General features: G+C 39.9%; 1 protein-coding gene across 1 annotated transcript in view; it reads left to right on the top strand.

Moving 5' to 3' along the window:
* FAM186A (family with sequence similarity 186 member A) overlaps positions 1–19957 on the top strand; it is a gene marked incomplete at its 5' end in the record, with an annotated part of 75107 nt that extends 55150 nt beyond the window's left edge. Inside the window, 5 exon segments of the mRNA XM_049627295.1 lie at positions 1–2413; positions 8293–8485; positions 11222–11373; positions 12968–13150; positions 19793–19957. The exon segment at positions 1–2413 is cut by the window's left edge and continues 11 nt beyond it. Of these exon segments, the coding sequence (XP_049483252.1) occupies positions 1–2413; positions 8293–8485; positions 11222–11373; positions 12968–13150; positions 19793–19814 (2963 nt within the window).
* Between the last annotated feature and the right edge of the window lie 674 nt (positions 19958–20631).

Below are 20631 nucleotides of genomic sequence, written 5' to 3'. Positions count from 1 at the left end.
CTGAGCAGGCCCAGGCACTGGGGATCACTCTGACTCCTCAGCAGGCACAGGCACGGGGGGTCACTCTCACCCCTCAGCAGGCACAGGCAATCAATCTGACCCCTCAGCAGGCCCAGGCACAGGGGATCACTCTGACCGCTGAGCAGGCCCAGGTACTGGGGCTCACTCTGACCCCTCAGCAAGCACAGGCAGGTGGGATCACTCTGACCCCTCAGCAGGCCCAGGCACAGGGCATCACTCTCACCCCTGAGCAGGCACAGGCACTGGGGATCTCTCTCACCCCTGAGCAGGCCCAGGCACAAGGGATCACTCTGACCCCTCAGCAGGCCCAGGCACGGGGGATCACCGTGACCCTTGAGCAGGCAGAGGCACTGGGGATCACTCTCACCCCTGAGCAGGCAGAGGCACTGGGGATCACTCTCACTCCTGAGCAGGCACAGGCACTGGGGATCACTCTCACCCCTGAGCAGTTCAAGGCATTGGTGGTCACCCTCAGCCCTGAGAAATGCCAGGGCTTGGGTTTCATACACACCCTTGAGAAAGTTCATGCATGGGAGTCTCCTCTCACTGCATCACAGGCCCAGAAATTGGGTGTCCCTATCACTCCAGAAAATGCCTGGGTCTCAGCTGTCACTCTTATCCCTGAACAGACCCAGGCTTTGGGTGCCCCTCTCTCCTTAGAACAGGCTCAAGCATTAGGTATTTCTCTCTCTCCAGAACACTTCTGGGAATCAGATAAATCAGACAAATCCCATGTCTTAGGATTTCCCCTTACCCTTGAGCAAGTCCAGCCTTTGGGAGCTCCCTTCATTCCAGGACAATCCCATCCCATGGGGGTAGATGACCTAAAATCAAGAGCACCTCTCATTAATGAACAGCTCTCACCACTTGGGGTCCATCCTCTTTTAGAACACACCCTGAAAGTTGGGATTGTGCCTGTTACTGATAAATCTGTCACACCAAGTGCTCCTCACATTTCTAAGAAGTTACCCACATTGGATCCTTCCAGTCTTAGATCACTTCAAAAATTGAAGGCTTCTGTCCTTCCTAGGCAATCCCCAGCATCTGCTGCTGTTGCTGAGAAATCCTCTGCATTGGAGGTCTCTCCTATTCCTTTGCAGATATCACACTCTCCTCTCTCCCAAGTCCCTGGTAAATCACTAGGAGTGAGAATTCGTTCTGAGCCTGGGAAACTCCTTGCACCACAGACTTTTCCTTCCTCTAAACAGACCCTGTTTTCTAAAGGTCAATCCACCTCTGTTGAGTTTGTAGCACCAGAGGTCCCACTGACTCCTGAGAAATTTCCCATAGCTGAGACCCTGCCAACTTTAGGGCAGCCTCTTACACTGGAGACCCTTCTCGGCCCTCAGCAGTTCTTTTCCTCTTGGGGCTCTAGGACTCCTCAGCTACCTCTGATATCAGAAGCCCCTCTGGCCTCCAGGCAGCCCCTTATATCTGGAGTCCCACTCACCTCTGCACAGATTCCTGATCTCTTGGCTCCTCTTTCTCCTAGGAAGCCCTTGGTTCCTGGAACCTCTTCCATCCATGGGGAGCTCCTGGAACCTAGACCCTTAACACTCTCTGAGCAGCCCCAGGCATTCCAGCCCGCTGCTACCTGTGAGCAATCTCACTATCTACAAGCCCCTTCTCCCCTTGGGCAGCGTCAAGCTTCCCCACTGTGGATCCCTCCCACCCCTGGGCATCTTCCAACATTATGGACCTCTCCAACTCCTGGAAAGCCCCTGAAAGATTTGTCCTCTTCTGTCTCCAAGAAAAGTAAGGAAAGATTGGCAATTATTTCTTCTCTGAAACCTAATTCAGCATTTGTTCATCCCAGTGCTACTGATTTCAAGGTAACTCAAGCCCCTTTCACCACTAAGAAGTTCCAAATATCAGAGGCGTCTGACACTTTGGAAGAAATCCCGATATGCCATGATCCTATTGCCATGGAACAATTTAGAACATTTCAGTCCTATCTCACCAGTTACAGGACACCAGTATCACAAACCCCTTACATTCCGACTCTCATGAAGCCTATAACATCACTACCCTCTCTTACGACTAAACTACCCAAAACATCACAGATCTCATCTTCTGAATGGGACCAGAAATCCAAGTTCTCCCCTATAGACAAGTCCTGGATACTGACTTCAGTTTCAGGTACCAAGAAACCCAAGATGCTAGTGCCCCCTTCCACTCCCCAAGAGCTCAAAGAGCAGAGATACTTTGTTGATGTAGAGGCTCAGAGAAAGAACCTGATACTCTTAAATCAGGCCACAAAAGCTTCTGGACTTCCTTCACAACTACACACAACAGCTAGGAATCTCATAATTGAGACACTTCATACGGACACAGTTCGGCTGGGATACTTATTCCGCAAGTACATTGCTTACAGGCTGATCCAGCGTGCAAGGTAGATGTAATATTGGAGGTTCAGTTTTCTGGTTTAGTCCTGATTTTAAATATCCTCCCTTCATTGCTCTATAAGTATATACATGTTTGTCGGATTAGATGTTCTAAAATATTCTCTCTCTTTTTTTTAATTTTTAATGTTTATTTCCATTTGAGAGACAGAGAGAGACAGAGTGTGAGCAGGTGAGGGGCAGAGAGAGAGGGAGACACAGAATCTGAAGGAGGCTTCAGGCTCCAAGCTGTCAGCACAGAGCCCGACGAGGGGCTTGAACTCACAAACTGTGAGATCATGACCTGAGTGAAGTCGGACACTTAACCGACTGAGCCACCCAGGAGCCCTTCTCTCTTTTTTTTAATGCTTATTTTTGAGAGAGAGACAGAGCGTGAGTGGGGGAGGGGCAGAGAGAGAGAGAGACACAGAATCTGAAGCAGGCTCTAGGCTTTGAGCTGTCAGCATAGAGCCTGACACGGGGCTCAAACTCACAAACCGTGAGATCATGACCTGAGCCAAAGTCAGATGCTTAACCAACTGAGCCACCCAGGTGCCCCTAAAACATTCTCTTACAGAAGGTCTGTGGAATGAAGCCTATTTAAGATAGCAAAAGGAGATATATCTTTTTGGAAATAAAAAATGTTATATGATCTATTTCATCCATTTATATCTCTAGCAGAGATGCTCAGATATATTTTGTGGATCATGATTGATCTCCAAAATATCAACTTCAAAAGCTTAAAAATGCTTTTAGTTTTTCTAAATTTCTTTCATCTTCTTGAGTTCACCAGAAGATGTATGATTCTTAAAATGGGAGATGGCAGGTTATATACAAGGTGTTGCCATGGTAACCTTGCTGCTGAAGCAACTTGGAGGAAACAGGTCCTGGTCCTGATTTTTTAAAATTGCAAAAGGGGCGCCTGGGTGGCGCAGTCGGTTAAGCGTCCGACTTCAGCCAGGTCACGATCTCGCGGTCCGTGAGTTCGAGCCCCGCGTCGGGCTCTGGGCTGATGGCCCGGAGCCTGGAGCCTGTTTCGGATTCTGTGTCTCCCTCTCTCTCTGCCCCTCCCCCGTTCATGCTCTGTCTCTCTCTGTCCCAAAAATAAATAAAAAATGTTGAAAAAAAAAAAATTAAAATTGCAAAAAAAAAAAAAAAAAAAGATCGCAAATATAGGGGTGCCAGCCAACTGGTGGCTCAGGCAGTTGAGCATCTGACTCTTGATTTCAGCTCAGGTCCAGGTCATGATCTCATGGTTGTGAGATCAAGCCCTGTGTGGGGCTCTGCACTGAGCATGGAGCCTGCTTAAGATTCTCTCTCTCCTTTTCCCTCTGCCCCTCCTGTGCTTGCACTTGCAAGTGTTCTCTCTCTCAAAAACAAACAAACAAATAAAAATAAAAATTGCAAATACCAGAAATAGGTCAGGGAAAGCGACAACTGTCCTGCTATCCTTAGCACTTATGTTTGAGATTACCAACGTATTAATTTGGGGATATCTTTTACCTAAAATTACAAGAGGTCACACTAAAACCTATACTAGAAAGGGTTATCATCAATTACAGGAACAACTTATGCCATTTATTTAACAAATATTTATTAATGCCTACTATGCGCCAAGTATTGTATTAGGTGCTAAGGATACAGTAGTGAATAAAGCAGACAAAGTACCCTGTTCTCATGAAATTTATACTTTTAAGGACTGAATTAATTTGAGACTAAGGATTGGAACAGCAAGATAAAAGAGACTTATTCAAGATACAATCAGAACTTTTCATTTCAAAGCATAAGTAATCAGATTTGTTGACAAATATTTTACTCTGTACCTGTCTTTGGCGTTCTCTTTCCAGACTGAATAATCCTAGACCTTTTTTTTTTCCCAGCAAAATAAAAAAAAATATTTAATACACAAAAAATAACAACAGAATCAACAGGTATAAAAGGCATTACACGGTACAAAACCCCAAAAGATACAGAGCTATTAACTTACTGGTGCTTAAAATGACTAGACAAGGACACATGAAAATGTCTCCGTTCCTCAGGGAGCTATACTATTCAAAAAGTTATTTAAAAAAAATTTTTTTAACGTTTATTTTATTTATTTAACGTTTATTTTTTGAGACAGAGAGAGACAGAGCATGAATGGGGGAGGGTCAGAGAGAGAGAGGGAGACACCGAATTTGAAACAGGCTCCAGGCTCTGAGCGGTCAGCACAGAGCCCGACGCGGGGCTCGAACTCACGGACCGCGAGATCGTGACCTGAGCCGAAGTCGGCCGCTCAACCGACTGAGCCACCCAGGCGCCCCCTAGGGTGATATTTTAAAACTAACTCCCATCAAGGAAGGGCATCCATGCCAGGCAATCTGGTGGAATCTGCAATAAAAGGAGAATCACTGCACTCTTGAAAACGTGAAAACTGATAGACTAAAGGAAATAGAAGTTTTGTAGGGAAATCAAACTTGTTTAATCTAGAATTCTTTGAGGAAACGTTACATGGACAATGAGAAACTAAATAAATGATTTAAAGCTAGTTATATCCCTACACAAGAGGTTATAAAGCATCTACAAAGAAGAGAAACTTTAGATACATTATTGCATTTAGCTTGTGGACGAGGAATCATTCAGGAAGTTCATCCTATTGGCCAAAGTTACACAGCTAGTAAGTAGCAGAGCTACCACATATGAATTCAAAAAGTTCATTTCCAAAGTCCTGTGAGTCTAAAGTACTATACTATATAGTATGGTATAGTATAGAATGCTGCCTTGAAGCAGGAAACTATAATGATTTTATATCCACATTTTAATCCTGCTTGCTCTTAAACACAGACTTTGAAGTCGGGAACACCTTGGCTCAAACTTCCAGTTTTGAATCTCTCTGAGACTCAACTCTGCTGTTTGTAAAATGGATGTGATAATATTTACTTCGAAGAATGGTTGCAAAGATGAACTGAAATAATGTATTTTATTTTATTTTTTAATAATGTATTTTAAATAATGAAACATTTAAATGTAAATTTTAAAACATAAATACAATTTCTAACACAATGATCGACACATAGTGGACGCTCAGTAAGTGTAAAGCACCTTCCCTTGGATTGTGATGCTATATCAAATACTGTAAAAAATATTCCTTAGGAGGGAGGCGAGATTTTATCAATACAAGTGGAATTTTCTAAGAGAGTGGGAACAAAAGGTAAGAAGATTTGAATGGCCATGATTCTAGAGAGGGCATTTTAAATAATTAGATACTTCAGCAGTTAATACTAGACTCAGTGTTTACATTAATAAAATTAATTATCTTTAAAAAGCCATGAACAGGGGCGCCTGGGTGGCTCAGTCGGTTAAGCGTCCGATTTCAGCTCAGGTCACGATCTCGCGGTCCATGAGTTCGAGCCCCGCATGGGGCTCTGGGCTGATGGCTCAGAGCCTGGAGCCTGCTTCCGATTCTGTGTCTCCCTCTCTCTCTGCCCCTCCCCTGTTTATGCTCTGTCTCTCTCTGTCTCAAAAATAAATAAATGTTTAAAAAAAAATTAAAAAAAAAAAGCCATGAACAATAGGGGAGCCTGGGTGGCTCAGTTGGTTAAGCTTCTAACTTTGACTCAGGTCATGATCTCACTTTCATGAGTTTGAGCCCCATGTCGGGCTCTGGGCTGACAGCTCAGAGCCTGGAGCCTGCTTCAGATTCTGTGTCTCCCTTCCTCTCTGCTCTTCCCCCACTCACGCTCTGTCTCTCTTTACCTCAAAAATAAATAAACATGAAAAAAATTTTTACAAATCCATGAAAAATAATTTCTCTAAGCGTGAAATGAAACTATGAACTTTCTGAAGTTTCCAAGAATTCATTACTGAATTATGATTTTAATATGAAGTTTAAATGTGATTTCAATACGGAAGAATTATGGAGAAAATCTAAAAGACTGTGTGAATAGACAGAAAAATAGTAGGAAAGATCTGGTGTGAAAACCAAGGTTTATTGGAGAGATATAATGCATAGCATAGTGATTACAGTCAACAATATTGTATTATAAACTTAAAGTTGCTCAAAAACCAAATCTTGATTGCTCTCCCCACCCCCCAAAAAAAGATACTTATGGGATGTGATAGAGGTGTTAGCTAAGGTTACAGTGGTAATCATATTGCAATATAAATGTATCAAATCAACACATTGTCCACCTTAAACTTACACAATGTTATGTCATTTGCATCTCTTATATATACAACATATAACCATCATATATATATGGGAACAATGTTATTTGTAGGAATGGATATGGTAGGCATTCTGTAATGCGTGTAGAGAAATGATTAAAAACATGTGTAATAAGGGTGGTTATAGGAGCAAAAAAAATCATAAGATATGAAAAAAATAAGGCTATTGGAAAATAATTAAAATTAACCAATTAATATGGAGTTAACACATTTAAGTATTAAATAATCCATATATATAGTATGTTCTGAGTTACTAATTATAGCCCACAAGAGACCTAAGAGTTATTCTGTGTGTGTGTGTGTGTGTGTGTGTGTGTGTGTAAAATACATATATTCAGAAGAATATCTGCAATGGGTTATCATTGCCTACCCTCCTCACCCCACCCCCCAAAATCCAAACTTCTTAACGTGCCTTTTATGAGCTTTCAGAAGCCAGCAATTTCAGTATTGTCCTCCACTGTATCCTTTCACAGATCTATGGTCTAAAAGTCTCGGAATACTCACCACTCCCAAAATATAACTCATTTTCCTGCCTTTGTTTATAGTATTCCCTCAATTCCTCCTCCTCTTTCCCTAAACTTTAGTGACAGAAAGATTTACCTGAGAATTTGTTTAAAATACTGATCCTGAATCCTACAAGATTTTGATTCAAGAGGTCTAGGAAAGCACCCTGGAATCTACATTTTCAATAAGCACCACCACCACCCCATCACCCTGCCCAGATGATCAGTTCAGGTGATCAAGGTCCACATTTTGAGAAATATTGGTATCGTGGAAAGAGAAAAGATCTGGGTTTGCTTCCCCAATCTATTAATTACGTAACTTCGAAAAATTACTTAACTTTGCTCAGATTGCTTTTCCTCTCCTATAGAACAGAGATGGCAAAACACTATCTGTTTAAGAGACACAAACTTGGTGGTATGCATTATAGTAAAGAGAGAGTATATTTTCATGACTCTTCCTCAACATCCTATGTAACAACTTCCTATGAGGTCTTCTTTATTCCTCTTGTTAGTATGAATTACGCTTTCCTTTGTGCTCAAATAGCATGTTTATAAATAAATAAGTAAATAAATAAATAAATAAATAAATAAATAAATAAATATTTTAGAGAGCGTGCAAGTGGGGGAGAGGGGCAGAGAGAGAAGCTTAAGCAGACTCCACAGGTGGAGCCTGATGCAGGGCTTGATCCCACCCACAACCCTGGGATCATAACCTGAGCTGGAATCAAGAGTCAGACACTCAACCGATGGAGCCACCCAGGTGCCCCAGCATTTTTATATTTCTGTTTAGCCTTATTTCATTCTATTTGACACAGTTAATTTATTAGTCTCCTATTCTGGCTTGTAAGTGCTTTAAAGGCAAGGACACTGTCTTTCTCATAACTGTATCAAGTACCTTCTATAGGTCTTATCAGTACTAAAGTTTTAACATAATAATAAACAACACTACTGTAACACTAAAAAACTCCAGAGTTAATGAAAACTTGACCATCATATAGATTTTTTTGAAAGTTTAGTCATGTAACGAACCAGATTAAGGTCTCATTAAGCAAGCCTCCCACCCCTATCACATCCCTCTCTACTTACTACTGATGAGAACTGAAAGTAACTAGGTTCAGGTTTGCTTAAATTAGGATCAGTAGTTATACTGATCTCACTGTTGTTAATTTTTTTTTTTCAAGAAACAACCTAATCAGGCGATTACAAGTGATCAAAAACACCGGGAAAGGTTATGAAACCCGGAACCTCTACATAATGCTGAGCAGAATTGATGAGTACCAGAAAAAGGTGATGCAGGTCTGGACCAACAAGCAGAAGTCTTTAGAGCAGAAACGGAATCAGTGCCTGAGGAAAATGATACTCCTATTTAGCCAGGTATCTTGTTTTCTATTCCTTCTCCCAGTGTGTTGTAAGAAAAATGGAAGTGGTAAGCTTTGAAAATAACATTTACCTGGAGATACTGTGTATATTAGTTTCCTAGAGCCGCTGTAACAAGTTACCACAAACTTGATGCCTTAAGACAACAGAAATATATTCTTTCCGTTCTGGAGGAGAGTTTGTGGAATCAAGATGTTGGCACAGCTGGTTCCTTCTGAAGAAATTTGTTCCATGCCTCTCTCCTAGACTTTGGTAGCTGTCAACCACCCTTGGCATTCCTTGGCTTGTAGCTGCATAGATCCTGTCTCTGCCTCTGCCTTCTCATGGCCTTCTTCCCAATGTGTCCTATATCTTCTTTTCTGTCTCTTATAACACCATGTATCATTGGATATAGGACCCACCTGATTAATCCAGGATGATCTCATCTTGAGGTCCTTAATTACATCTGTAAAGACACTTTTTCCAAATAAGGTCACATTCACAGATTCTGGGTGAATATATCTTTTGAGGGGTTTACCATTCAAGCCAGCACACCATGACCTCAGTGGAAACTCTTAAATTGACAACAGGGATGCTGACTGGACTCCCTACATGGGAAAAGATTAGAATTGGGGAGACTTCTAGAAATGCTCAACTCCTTCCTAGTCAACCCACATCTACCAGTCTCTAGATATAAAACCTCTTAAGTCACCACTCTCCAACAGATTCATGATGGTTACTTTTCTCCTCAAAACTATCAGAAAGCAAATTTTAATAGCATGAGTCAATAAAGGAGATAAGAGTTTACTGAACTTGCTTACATAGCACCACACACAGAATCTGATCCTGTTAAACTCTGGCAAACACTCATTATGTCCCAGAGCCCCTCTGAGATAACCATTAGTATGCTTTTGGGGGTGACAGTGGCCTTCCAGAAAGTTACAGGGCTGAGATTAGAATTATTTGTTCTGGGACTACATGCTCAAAATGGAGTTCTGGAACATTCTTGGAGTTCTAGGACTATTTTATATCTATATATCTTTTTCTTTCACTAAATTCATTTATAAAATTACTTGCTACTTTTTTTTTTTATTTTTTAATCTTTATTTATTTTTGAGAGAGAGACATAGTGTGAGCAGGGGAGGAGCAGAGAGAGAGGGAGACACAGAATCCGAAGCAGGCTCCAGGCTCTGAGCTGTCAGCACAGAGCCCAACACGGGTCTTGAACTCACCAGCTGCGAGATCATGACCTGAGCCAAAGTCAGATGCTCAACCGACCAAGCCACCCAGGCGCCCATATATTTTTTTTAATGTTTATTTATTTTTGAAGGAGAGAGACAGAATGCAAGTGGGGGAGGGACACACACACACACACACACACACACACACACACACACAATCCGAAACAGACTCTAGGCTCCGAGCTGTCAGCACAGATCCTGATGCGGGGCTTGAACCCATGAGCCGTGAGATCATGACCTGAGCTGACATCAGACGCTTAACCAACTGAGTCACCCCAGTGCCCCAAATTACTTGCCACTTTAAAAGATACAGATTTCTCATCATAGCCTGATCCAAATTAGACATAACTTTCCAGGACAGCTACTTTTTAAATATCAAAGCTCTTTGATTAAAAAAAAAAAAAAAAAAGAATGGGGCGCCTGGGTGGCTCAGTCGGCTGGGCAGCCAACCTCGGCTCAGGTCGTGATCTCATGGAATGTGAGTTCGAGCCCTGCGTCGGGCTCTGTGCTGACAGCTCAGAGCCTGGAGCCTGCTTCAGATTCTGTGTCTCCCTCTCTCTCTGACCCTCCCCTGTTCATGCTCTGTCTCTCCCTGTCTCAAAAAATTAAAAAAAAAAAAAATTAAAAAAAATTAAAAAACAAAAAGGATATTTTGGACAGTTTTTGGTTTAAAAAACATGGCCAATGTAGATGGAATAAAGCAAAATGAGCTGGCAGTGTCAAGAAGTGTCTAATAGGAATCACAATATCTAGAGCGCTTCAGAGGATGAATAAGGGTCTGTGATCAGGGAATGCAGGATCTAGATGATGAGGTGATTATTAAGGCAGAAGAAGGGAGAGGGAAAAGCAAAAGGGAGAAGAGGGTACAAGTGAATAAATACCTTACAATGCTCAAGAGTTTGGTTCTGCTAACAGATCGTGCAGGTTCAAATCAGCCTCACCACATATTAGCTAGGAGACTTTGGGCAAGATCTAAAATTTTCTGAGCTTCAGATCTCTATGTGTAAGACAAAGGTAACAACAGTACCCACCACCACATAAGGTTGCTGTAAATGCCAAATGAGTTAATATATAAAAAGCATGTGACATTCAGTAAGTATTCAGTAGGTGTTATCATTAGCTTTGCATACCACTTCACAATATATGGGGTGCTGCCATAATACATATTATCTTATAGAACACTCACAGCAACCCTGTGTCATTATCCTTGTTTTAGAAATAGGGAGAAAGAGATTAGATAAAGTTAGCAACTAACCCAAACTCACAAAGCTAGGAAATTGGAGGGGTAGGACTATAGCGTATGCAGGTTTTTATATAACATAGGTGCCTCCTCTGCAATTTTGTGTTGGAGGTGAAGGTGTGTTTGGGAGGAAGGGAGAAAGAGGGTGGAGGAAATGGATTTGTAAATCCATGGAAAAGAAGAGTCACCGTTTAGCTAGGGCCAGCTCAGACCTTCCTAAAGACTCTTACCTTTTCTCCCCATGTTTTCCTTTTCTGATTTATTTATTTTTAGCTTCAACAGACGTATAAATTGAATCTTAGTCAACCTATCCCTTGCATCATCGACAAAAAGCAGATACCTGCCTCTACCAAATCTGTTCAACAATCATTCCTAGAGCTGTTAATAGAAGAAGACAGAAAGTCTGACACATTGAAGAAATTTCGGTATGTGGTAGGAAAGACTGACATTAAACCTTCTTTGGACGACATGTGGGACCTCTTGCTTTTTTTTTTTTTTTCCTGTCCAAGAGCTTCTCCTTCCCCTCAATTATGATGTGGTACAGTGGAGAGTCTAAGGTAGTATTACTTTTCTTAGCTAATTTAACAAGAAGCTTACTTACATATATTTCTACTTAAATATTTAACATCTAATTTTGAGTTCCTTTTTTTAAAAACTGATGCTGGTCTGCTCCTTGCCTGCTCTTTTCCAGGGGTGATGTAAGTCCAGTTTTCTTTTTAGTGACTCCCCTTCATAACAATTTCAAGATTGGGGCTCTCTTGCCCCTACAGGTGACATGACAATAATGGTCCTGGAGGGAGACAGACTGATGGCATCCCTTCCTTATAATGTTTGGGTGTCTCATCTCACATGCATGGGCTTACTCCAAAGATTCAACTAGGAGTTTAATTTTCCATGTCATTAATTGTGAATGCTAAAGACTTTAACTAAATCATTGGATGAAGCAGAACTTTTTGAATAAAGTGTTAGAATTCTTTTCCCATACTTTCGAACTTATATCTAACTGAATCATAACTAGTGTCAATAGATTTTTTCAGATGAAAGGTTAATTTCATTAATCATATGAGGACATACATTTATAGATTTGTGGAACATTTGTTAATTTGTGATATTCTACTTGAATGTGAATTGTTTTATTTTTGCCCACTTAATTCAGTTCAACTTTAAATTTAAATTAAATTAAGTTAATAAAGCTGGTCTTGCTAAAAAATGAAGCTTATTCTTTTTTTTTTTCAAAAAAAATTTTTAACGTTTATTTTTGAGACAGAGAGAGAGACAGCATGAACAGGGGAGGGTCAGAGAAAGTGGGAGACACAGAACCTGAAACAGGCTCCAGGCTCTGAGCTGTCAGCACAGAGCCCGACGCGGGGCTCAAACCCACGGACCGTGAGATCATGACCTGAGCCGAAGTCGGGCGCTTAACCGACTGAGCCACCCAGGCGCCCCCCTTTTTTTTTCCCCCCCAAAAATTTTTTAACGTTTATTTTTGAGACAGAGAGAGGGAGAGCATGAACAGGGGAGGGTCAGAGAAAGAGGGAGGCTTATTCTTTATTATGAAACAAATTATTTTAACACAGAATGAAGAAACTTAGGTTACTTTTTTCCTGTTTTCCTTTTGTTTTTTTTTTTTTTTTTTTTTTTTAGAGTGAGAGAGAGAGAGAAGGTAAGAGCTTTAGGAAGGAAGGGGGAAAATGTTGATGGGAAAAAAATAGTCTCAATATGGTTTACATATTCTATGAAGCTAAGAAGGTAGTTTTAAAATAGATCGCTAGGTGAAGTCATGGAAATGGAAATGCAGCTTTTGGTGAAGAAAAAAAAAAGCTATTTTAGCAAATTCTGCTGTTTTAATCTCTCTCTCAAGTCAAAGTGGGCGTAACTAATGTTCTTCAGTGCCAGAGAGGGCATCATAGGACAAGGTGGTGGTGAAGAGAAAAGGGGAGAATAAGAGTCATACATTTTGATTGAATATGGAGCTCAGGAGAGTTTGGTGCTTCCAGTTAGTGCTCTCTGCTTCTTTAGACAAGAAGACCAAATGGAAGCCATCTGGAATGCTGATCTGTCGACTTCAAGCTACCCAATAACAGAGAAGACATCAATACATTCACTCTGGGCCCAGCTGGGTGGGTACCCAGATATTCCTATGCTACTCCAGTTAGATGTTCAATCTACCTTCAGAAAATCTCTTGGATCCATTAAATCACGGTAAGTTAAGGACTGGGAGAACTCTGGTAATTGGGCCTTTGGTCATATACCTTCTGTTTCCCTACCTTGACCTTACCTTATAGCACCAGGGAATTACCAAAAGTAGGTGCTTGGTGTAAAGTTAGACATTACCTTTTCCAGGATGCTGTATTAATAGAATCCTGGTTACAGGATGTAACCATTTGAATCTTTTTTCACTTAGCATAACTCCTATGAAATCCATCCATGTTTTTATGTGTATTATTAATTCATTCCTTTTTATTTACTGACTAGTATTATTCCATTATATGGCTGTACCACATTTTTTTTTTAACGTTTATTTATTTTTGGGACAGAGAGAGACAGAGAATGAACAGGGGAGGGGCAGAGAGAGAGGGAGACACAGAATCCGAAACAGGCTCCAGGCTCTGAGCCATTAGCCCAGAGCCCGACGCGGGGCTCGAACTCACAGACTGCGAGATCGTGACCTGAGCTGAAGTCGGACGCCTAACCGACTGAGCCACCCAGGCGCCCCGTACCACATTTTTTAATTCATTCATCAGGTGAAAGACATTTGAGTTGTTTCCAGTTTGGAGCCATTATAAATAAAACTGCTATAAAAATTCATATACAAGTTTTGGGGTGAATGTAAGTTTCTACTTCTCTTAGATAAATACCCAGGAGTGGGGTTGATGGGTTAGATAAGCATATGTTTAACTTTTATAAGAAATTGCCAAGCTTTTTTCCAAAGTGACTTTTCATCTCTGTATTTATTCAGTGGGGCTAGTTCTTGTCCTGCCTCTGGATGAAAACCTAGATGGTTCTGTGACATTTCCGATAAGTTTTCAGTACTATGTTTATCTGGTTAGTAAAATGTCCAGAACCATGTACAAGTAAAACTTGGATTTTATTTTAAAGTTGAGGTTTCTCCTCTCTTCCAGCTAAGACTATTTATTACAACTTAGAGTCAGAGAAGGAGGATATGAATAGCTGCTTTTTTCTGCCCTACTGCTTCTCACTTTCCCAGCTTGCTGCTATGGGACCCTTTAGGAATTAGAGGTCTTGGAAGGAAGAAGAGAGGGGGTAAATGGAAAGTTCTTACTATCACTGTTGCATTTTCTAACATCAGTGCTTCCTGGATGTGGCAGATTTTTAAAGCTGACTCATGAGGTACTTTGATTAGTTCCTTGGAGATCACCATCACTGGAGATCTCTTATCTGCAGATTTCTTGATCTTGTCAAATATAGTTTTATCCCAACTGGTTGTTTACATCTGTGATACTTCCAGCTTCTCTCTGCTGAGATGTGTTTGCATATTTAGGCATCCCTTGCAGACAGAACCCATGACAGCCCTATGCCATCTTTCTTGGGTATACATATGCATAGATGTGGCCCACATCTAGTCTACTGGAAACAGTGGGCCTTTCTTTGTCCAAGTAAACTCTGAGGTTGAAGGCTTATCCCAATGCAGCAGCAGCCTCCTCTTTGCTATTAGTACAGCTAGCCAATCAATCACTGCCTTAGCTTTTTTTTAGCTATTGAATCAGGCCCCATTCTATTGAGCCTCCAAAATGCTGTGATAAGTTCTTGGAGTGGAGAATGGGTAGGCATGCTCTCAAAATCCTCTTCTCCTTGGCCATTTCATACTCTGAGTATGAGTTAGAAGATTAAGAGTCAGTTTAATTAATATTCAACTTTATCCAGTCAACCTGAATTTAATCTGACAACTTTTCCATTGTGCTTTGTCAAAACTTTCACTTTGATATTCTACCACATACAAAATATGTATTAGGAGTCTCTAACTTGTTTAGTTAGATGCCTGAAAACGTTCAGAGTAAGAGGTGCTGAAAACAGTGAAAAAAATTAAGACATTATAGGAAATAGGAGAACTGAAGTCTTGGAATTTTGCTATTTTTCACTAAAAATAGAAATATAGACAACATACACTTTAAGACATCTTAAGTTAGTAATAATGGGCACTATATGATCAATTACTACTTGCCATGCTCCCTTTTTTTTCCTCACTAGAATCTCTTCAAGGTCTTCCTCCCCCCAAAAGGATTATATTTATTTTACTTTGTGAAAATTAAAGTACAAACCAAGAGAATTTCTTTCCCTCTGGTTTTAGTTATTTCTACCACTCCTTAGAGCTCAATTTAAACAATTATTCTTTCTGATCTGTCTTCTCTAATTCCTCCTATGTGCTCCCATAGCATCTTATAATTAAATAGTATCCTAGCACTTACCATTCTATATTGTGCCTCATTATTTTCCTCCCCTGATTTCAGACATGTTTTGGAGAAATTAGCTGCCTTTGTGCTGAACTGCCACTACCTTTGCTCTGCCTGCTTTCCCTTCAAAAATATTTATGGACTACTTACTACGTGCCAGGTACTATACCTAGGCACCGAGATACAATATGTGGGAAGGGCTCAAGAGATCATAGATGACAGGAAGAAGGAAAAATTTGTGCAAAATCTAGGGTCAATACCATATTGCTTCTTTTTGCTTTATCTCCTTAAAAAAACAGCAACAAAAACTAAACTAAACTAAATAATATGTCCCCCTACTCCTCAGTTCCCTTTCTTCCTATTTCCAACAGAAGTGACTAGAACTAAGATTTTTTTTCTCTTCCTGTCTGGATGTGTTATGTGATGCTTGGAGCTACTGCAATCTTTGGCAACCCTGAGGTGATAACCACAAGATAAAAAGACAATACACCAGGAATTACAGAGAAGGAAAATAAATAAAACCCTGTCCTTGATGACATCTAATTGCTAGAACAACCCTGAGTATATGTGCCTCTGGGCTTTTGTTAAGTGAGCCTTTGTTTGGTCAAGGATTCTGTTGCTTATAGTCATGTGAGTTTGAAAAGAATGTGTAAGCTGCTATTGTTGGATAAAGTAGTCTAGAGATATCAATTATATCCATTTGATTAACGGTGCTGTTGAGTTCAACTATAACCTTAATAATTTTCTGCCTGCTGTATCTGTCCACTTCTGACAGAGGAATGTTAAAGTCTCCAACTACAACAGAGGATTCACCTGTTTCTCCTTGCAGTTCTATCAGTTTTTGCCTCATGTAGTTTGATGCTCTGTTGTTAGGCAAAACAGTAAGGATTATTAAGTCATCTTGGCATATTGACCCCTTTCTCATTATAAAATACCCTTCTTTATCCCTGATAGCTTTCCCTGCTTTAAAGTCTAGTCTGTCTTAAATTAATATAACTACTCCTTTCTTTTGATTAGTGTTATCATGGTATTTTTTCCCTTCCATTTACTTTTAACCTACATATCTTAATATTTAAAGTCAGTTTTTTATAGACAACATATATTTGGGTCTTATGTTTGGATCCACTCTGATAATCTCTGTCTTTTAATTGGCATATTTAGATCATTAACGTTTAAGATGGTTATTGATATAGTTGCATTAATATCTACCATATTTGTTACTGTTTTCTATTTATTGCCCTTGTTCTTTAGTCTTTCATACTTTTTCTGCACTTTGTAGTTTTGAGATTTTATAATTCCATTTTATCTCCTTTCTTCATTTAAACTTTTTTTCATTACTTTTTCAAGTTGCTGCCCTAGACTTTGCACTATACATTTACAACAAACCCATGCCTACTTTCAAATAACACTATACTGCAAGTGCCTTATAATAACAAAATATTCCTAATTCTTCTCCCACTCCATCCCTTGTATCATTTCTGTCATCCATTTAATCTATACATTAGCATGCATATATCATTGAATACATTGTTATTATTACTATTTTGCACAATTTATTATCTGTTAGACCAGTTAAGAAAAATAAAACCTTTTATTTTTATTTATTGCTTCTCAAATGCTCTTCCTATCTTTATGTAGATCCAAATTTCTGATTTACATCATGTTCCTTTTTTCTGAAGAATGTCTTTCAACACTTCTTGCAAGGCAGATCTACTGGCTATAAAATTCTCTCAGTTTTTGTCTGAGAAAATCTGTATTTTTTTCTTCACTTAAAAATTTTTGCAGGGTACAGAATTCTAAGTAGGTAGTTTTTCTCTAAACACTTAATTTTTTTTTTAATGTTTATTTATTTTTGAGAGAGAGAGAGACAAGTGCAAGCAGGGGAGGGACAGAGAGGGAGGGAGACACAGAAGCCAAAGCAGGCTCCAGGCTCTCAACTGTCAGCACAAGAGCCCAACGTGGGGCTTGAACCCATGAACCATGAGATCATGACCTGAGCCCAAGTCAGACTTTTAACTGACTGAGCCATCCAGGCACCACTCTCTCAACACTTTAAACATTATACTCCTTTCTCTTGCTTGCATGGTTTCTGAGAAGTTGGATGTACTTTTTATCTTTGCTCCTCTGTAGGTAAGGTGTTTTTTCCTTCTGATTTCTTTCAAGACTTTTACCTTAAATATGATATGCCTAAGTGTGACTTTTGGGGCATTTATCCTACTTGGTATTATCTGAGTTTCCTAGTTCTGTGATTTGGTGTCTGACATCCATTTGGAGAAATGTTCCATCATTATTGCTTCAAATATTGCTTCTGTTCTTTTCTATCTTTTTCTGGTATACCCATTATATGTATGTTACACCTTTTGCAGTTGTCCTCCAGTTCTTGGATATTCTGTTTTCTTCAGTATTTTTCTTCTTTGTTTTTCAGTTTTGGAAGTTTCTTTTTTTTTTTTTAATATTTTTATTTATTTATTTATTTTGAGAGAGAGACAGAGTGAGTGGGGGAGGGGCAGAGAGAGAGAGAGAGAGAGAGAGAGAGAGAGAGGTAGACACAGAATCTGAAGCAGGCTCTAGGCTCTGAGCTGTCAGCACAGAGCCTGATGCGGGGCTCAAACTCATTAGCCGTGAGATCATGACTTGAGTTGAAGTTGGATGTTCAATCGAATGAGCCACCCAGGTGCCCAGTTTTGGAAGTTTCTATTGGCATATCCTGAAACTCAGAGATTCTTTTCTCAGCCATATCCAGTATACTAATAAGGCCATCAAAGATATTCTTCATTTCTGTTAGTGTTTTTGATCTCCAGCATTTCTTTCTGGTTTTTTCTTAGAATAGCCATCTCTCTGCTTACAGTATCTGTCTATTCCTGCATGTTGTATACTTTTTCCATCAAAGTACTTAGCATATTAATTATCCTCATTTTAAATTCCAAGTGTAATAATTCTAATACCCCTACTATATCTGACTCTGATTCTGATGCTTGTTCAGTCTCTCCTGTGTTTTTTGCCTTTTAGTATGCATTGTAATTTTTGTTAAAATCCAGACATGATGTACTAGGTGAAAGGAACTCTGGCAAATAAATAAGACTTTAATGGTGTGATATAAGGTATGGAAGAATGGGAAACATTGTATAGTCCTGTGATTAGGTCTTAGTCTTTTGAAAAGCCTATGCCTCTTGTCTGTGAACTTCACCAGTGCTTCTTAATATCCTTCACTCTCACCTTTGGTGTCACAGGATGGATAGAGGGAACTGGAATTGGGTATTTCTCTTCTCTCACAAAGAAGGCTAGAGTTGACTGGAGTTGGGTATTTTCCTTCCTCCAAATAAGTTAGGTCCTGATGAAACCCTACGCTTTGGTTAGGCTTTGGTAAAATAGTCTCTCTCAAGGGCAGACCTTGTTAAGAAGAACAAGATGCTCTGGTATATTTCAAAATGGTTACTTTACCCATCCCCCTGAGAGAAACATCAGGAAAGTTTTCTCCAATCTTCACTGTGAGGACATGGTAGTTTCTGGAGGTCCCTTTTACTGGGTCCTCCTGGAGATTTTAACTCTCAGACTTGCCCGTACTGAGCTTCCAGCAATTCATCAATTAAAGTTCAAGCTTTTTACCAGGCACTGGATCCTGCAGAAGTGTCTGCTCATGGGTTTTGGCTCCAGTAAATTGTGATTCTCTGTATTGCCTGTCCCTCTAATTTGCAGGGCAATGGTTTTCCCTGTGACCTCATTTCTCTGAATGTAGGTTGTTAGGATGGAGTAGCAACTTCTTGCGTGTATTCTTCAACAAATTCCAATGCACTTACTTTTTGGTTGCAAAAATGGGCTCATACTTGACATGTTTTTTTAAATCTGTTTAGTGTTTCACTTAACAGTACATCTTTAAATTTTTTCTATGTCAGTATAGACTTACATCATCATTTTTATTGATTGCATGATGCTCATTGTATAGTTCCATCACAATTTATTGAACTGTCTGCCTACTGATGGAAGTTTGAATATTCTTCAACATTACAAACAATGCTGCAGCAAATATCCTCACATAAGTTTGCATAGTTGTATGATGATTTCCCTATAAAAATGTCATTAAAATAATATTAATTTTCTTCCAATTACAAAAGTAAAGCATGATTATCATAGAAAATTTGGAAAAGAGCAAGAAGTCCATGCCCAGAAATAACCATTGTCAACACTTAAGTTCTAACTTTAGGTGTAAGAAGACTGTCTAGTAAGTAATAAGCTATTGCCAAGCTCTGCTCTTCCTGGGAGACATTCTGCCTTGTCAAGGTGACTTTTATAAATATAGATTATATATCAATTTTACTAGTTTAACTTTGGGAGTTCTGGAGGCACTCTTATTTTCCCTATGAATCCTCTATATTCCTATAAATGTATTTAAGAGCAATTTGTAATAAGATTAATTTTCTTGTCTTGTTTCCAGGTTTAAGAAGATTCCCAAGTGACTGTAAAATTAAATACAAGCATGTTGAAAGTAAATTTCAAAGTTACAGTAGAATTCCTGTTTTGCTTTCTTTCATGTACATGCATTGCTTTACCTATTCTGTGCTTTTACATTCTGCCTATAGTTCATTAGGTTAAACATCTTCATTTCCAGACTATTAACATGACCACTCAAGAAAGAATATCCTCCTCTAGATTACTGAAAACACAAAGCTTCAACAAACACTGTGGTAGGCTGTCATAAAAGGGACATAATATGGCCCCTCACATGATGGCAAAGTAGCACAGTCTACCTCCCAGAACCTAAACCCAAAGATGCCTCAGAAATAAGAAATGAATGGATATAAAAGAAGAAGAAGAAGAAAAAGAAGAAGAAGAAGAAGAAGAAGAAGAAGAGGAAGAGGAGGAGGAGGAGGAAGAGGAGGAGGAGGAGGAGGAGGAGGAGGAGGAGGAGGAAGAGGAGGAGGAAGAGGAAGAGGAAGAGGAAGAGGAAGAGGAGGAGGAGGAAGAACAGAAGGAGGAGGAGGAGGAGGAAGAGGCAGAGGAGGAGGAAGAGGAGGAGGAGGAAGAAGAGGAGGAGGAGGAAGAGGAGGAGGAAGAGGAGGAGGAGAAAACCAGCAGAAACCCCTGGAGAGTCAAAAGGTGATTATGATCTGGTAAAGAAGGGAAATAGTAGCCTGGGACAGAGGAAAGCCAGGCTTCCAACGTGGGGAGTGGATTTGTGGAGAAATTTTGAATTGGGCTCTTTTCTACTCCCCCTCCCAACACTGCCCATACTTACATCATTGCCTTCCCTAGCAGATTCATAGGGAAACACTA

Source organism: Panthera uncia, chromosome B4, assembly GCF_023721935.1.
Source record: "Panthera uncia isolate 11264 chromosome B4, Puncia_PCG_1.0, whole genome shotgun sequence".
In the NCBI taxonomy this organism is placed as follows: domain Eukaryota; kingdom Metazoa; phylum Chordata; class Mammalia; order Carnivora; family Felidae; genus Panthera; species Panthera uncia.
Note: the sequence above shows the minus strand (reverse complement) of the source record. Positions and strands in the feature narration are given on the sequence as shown.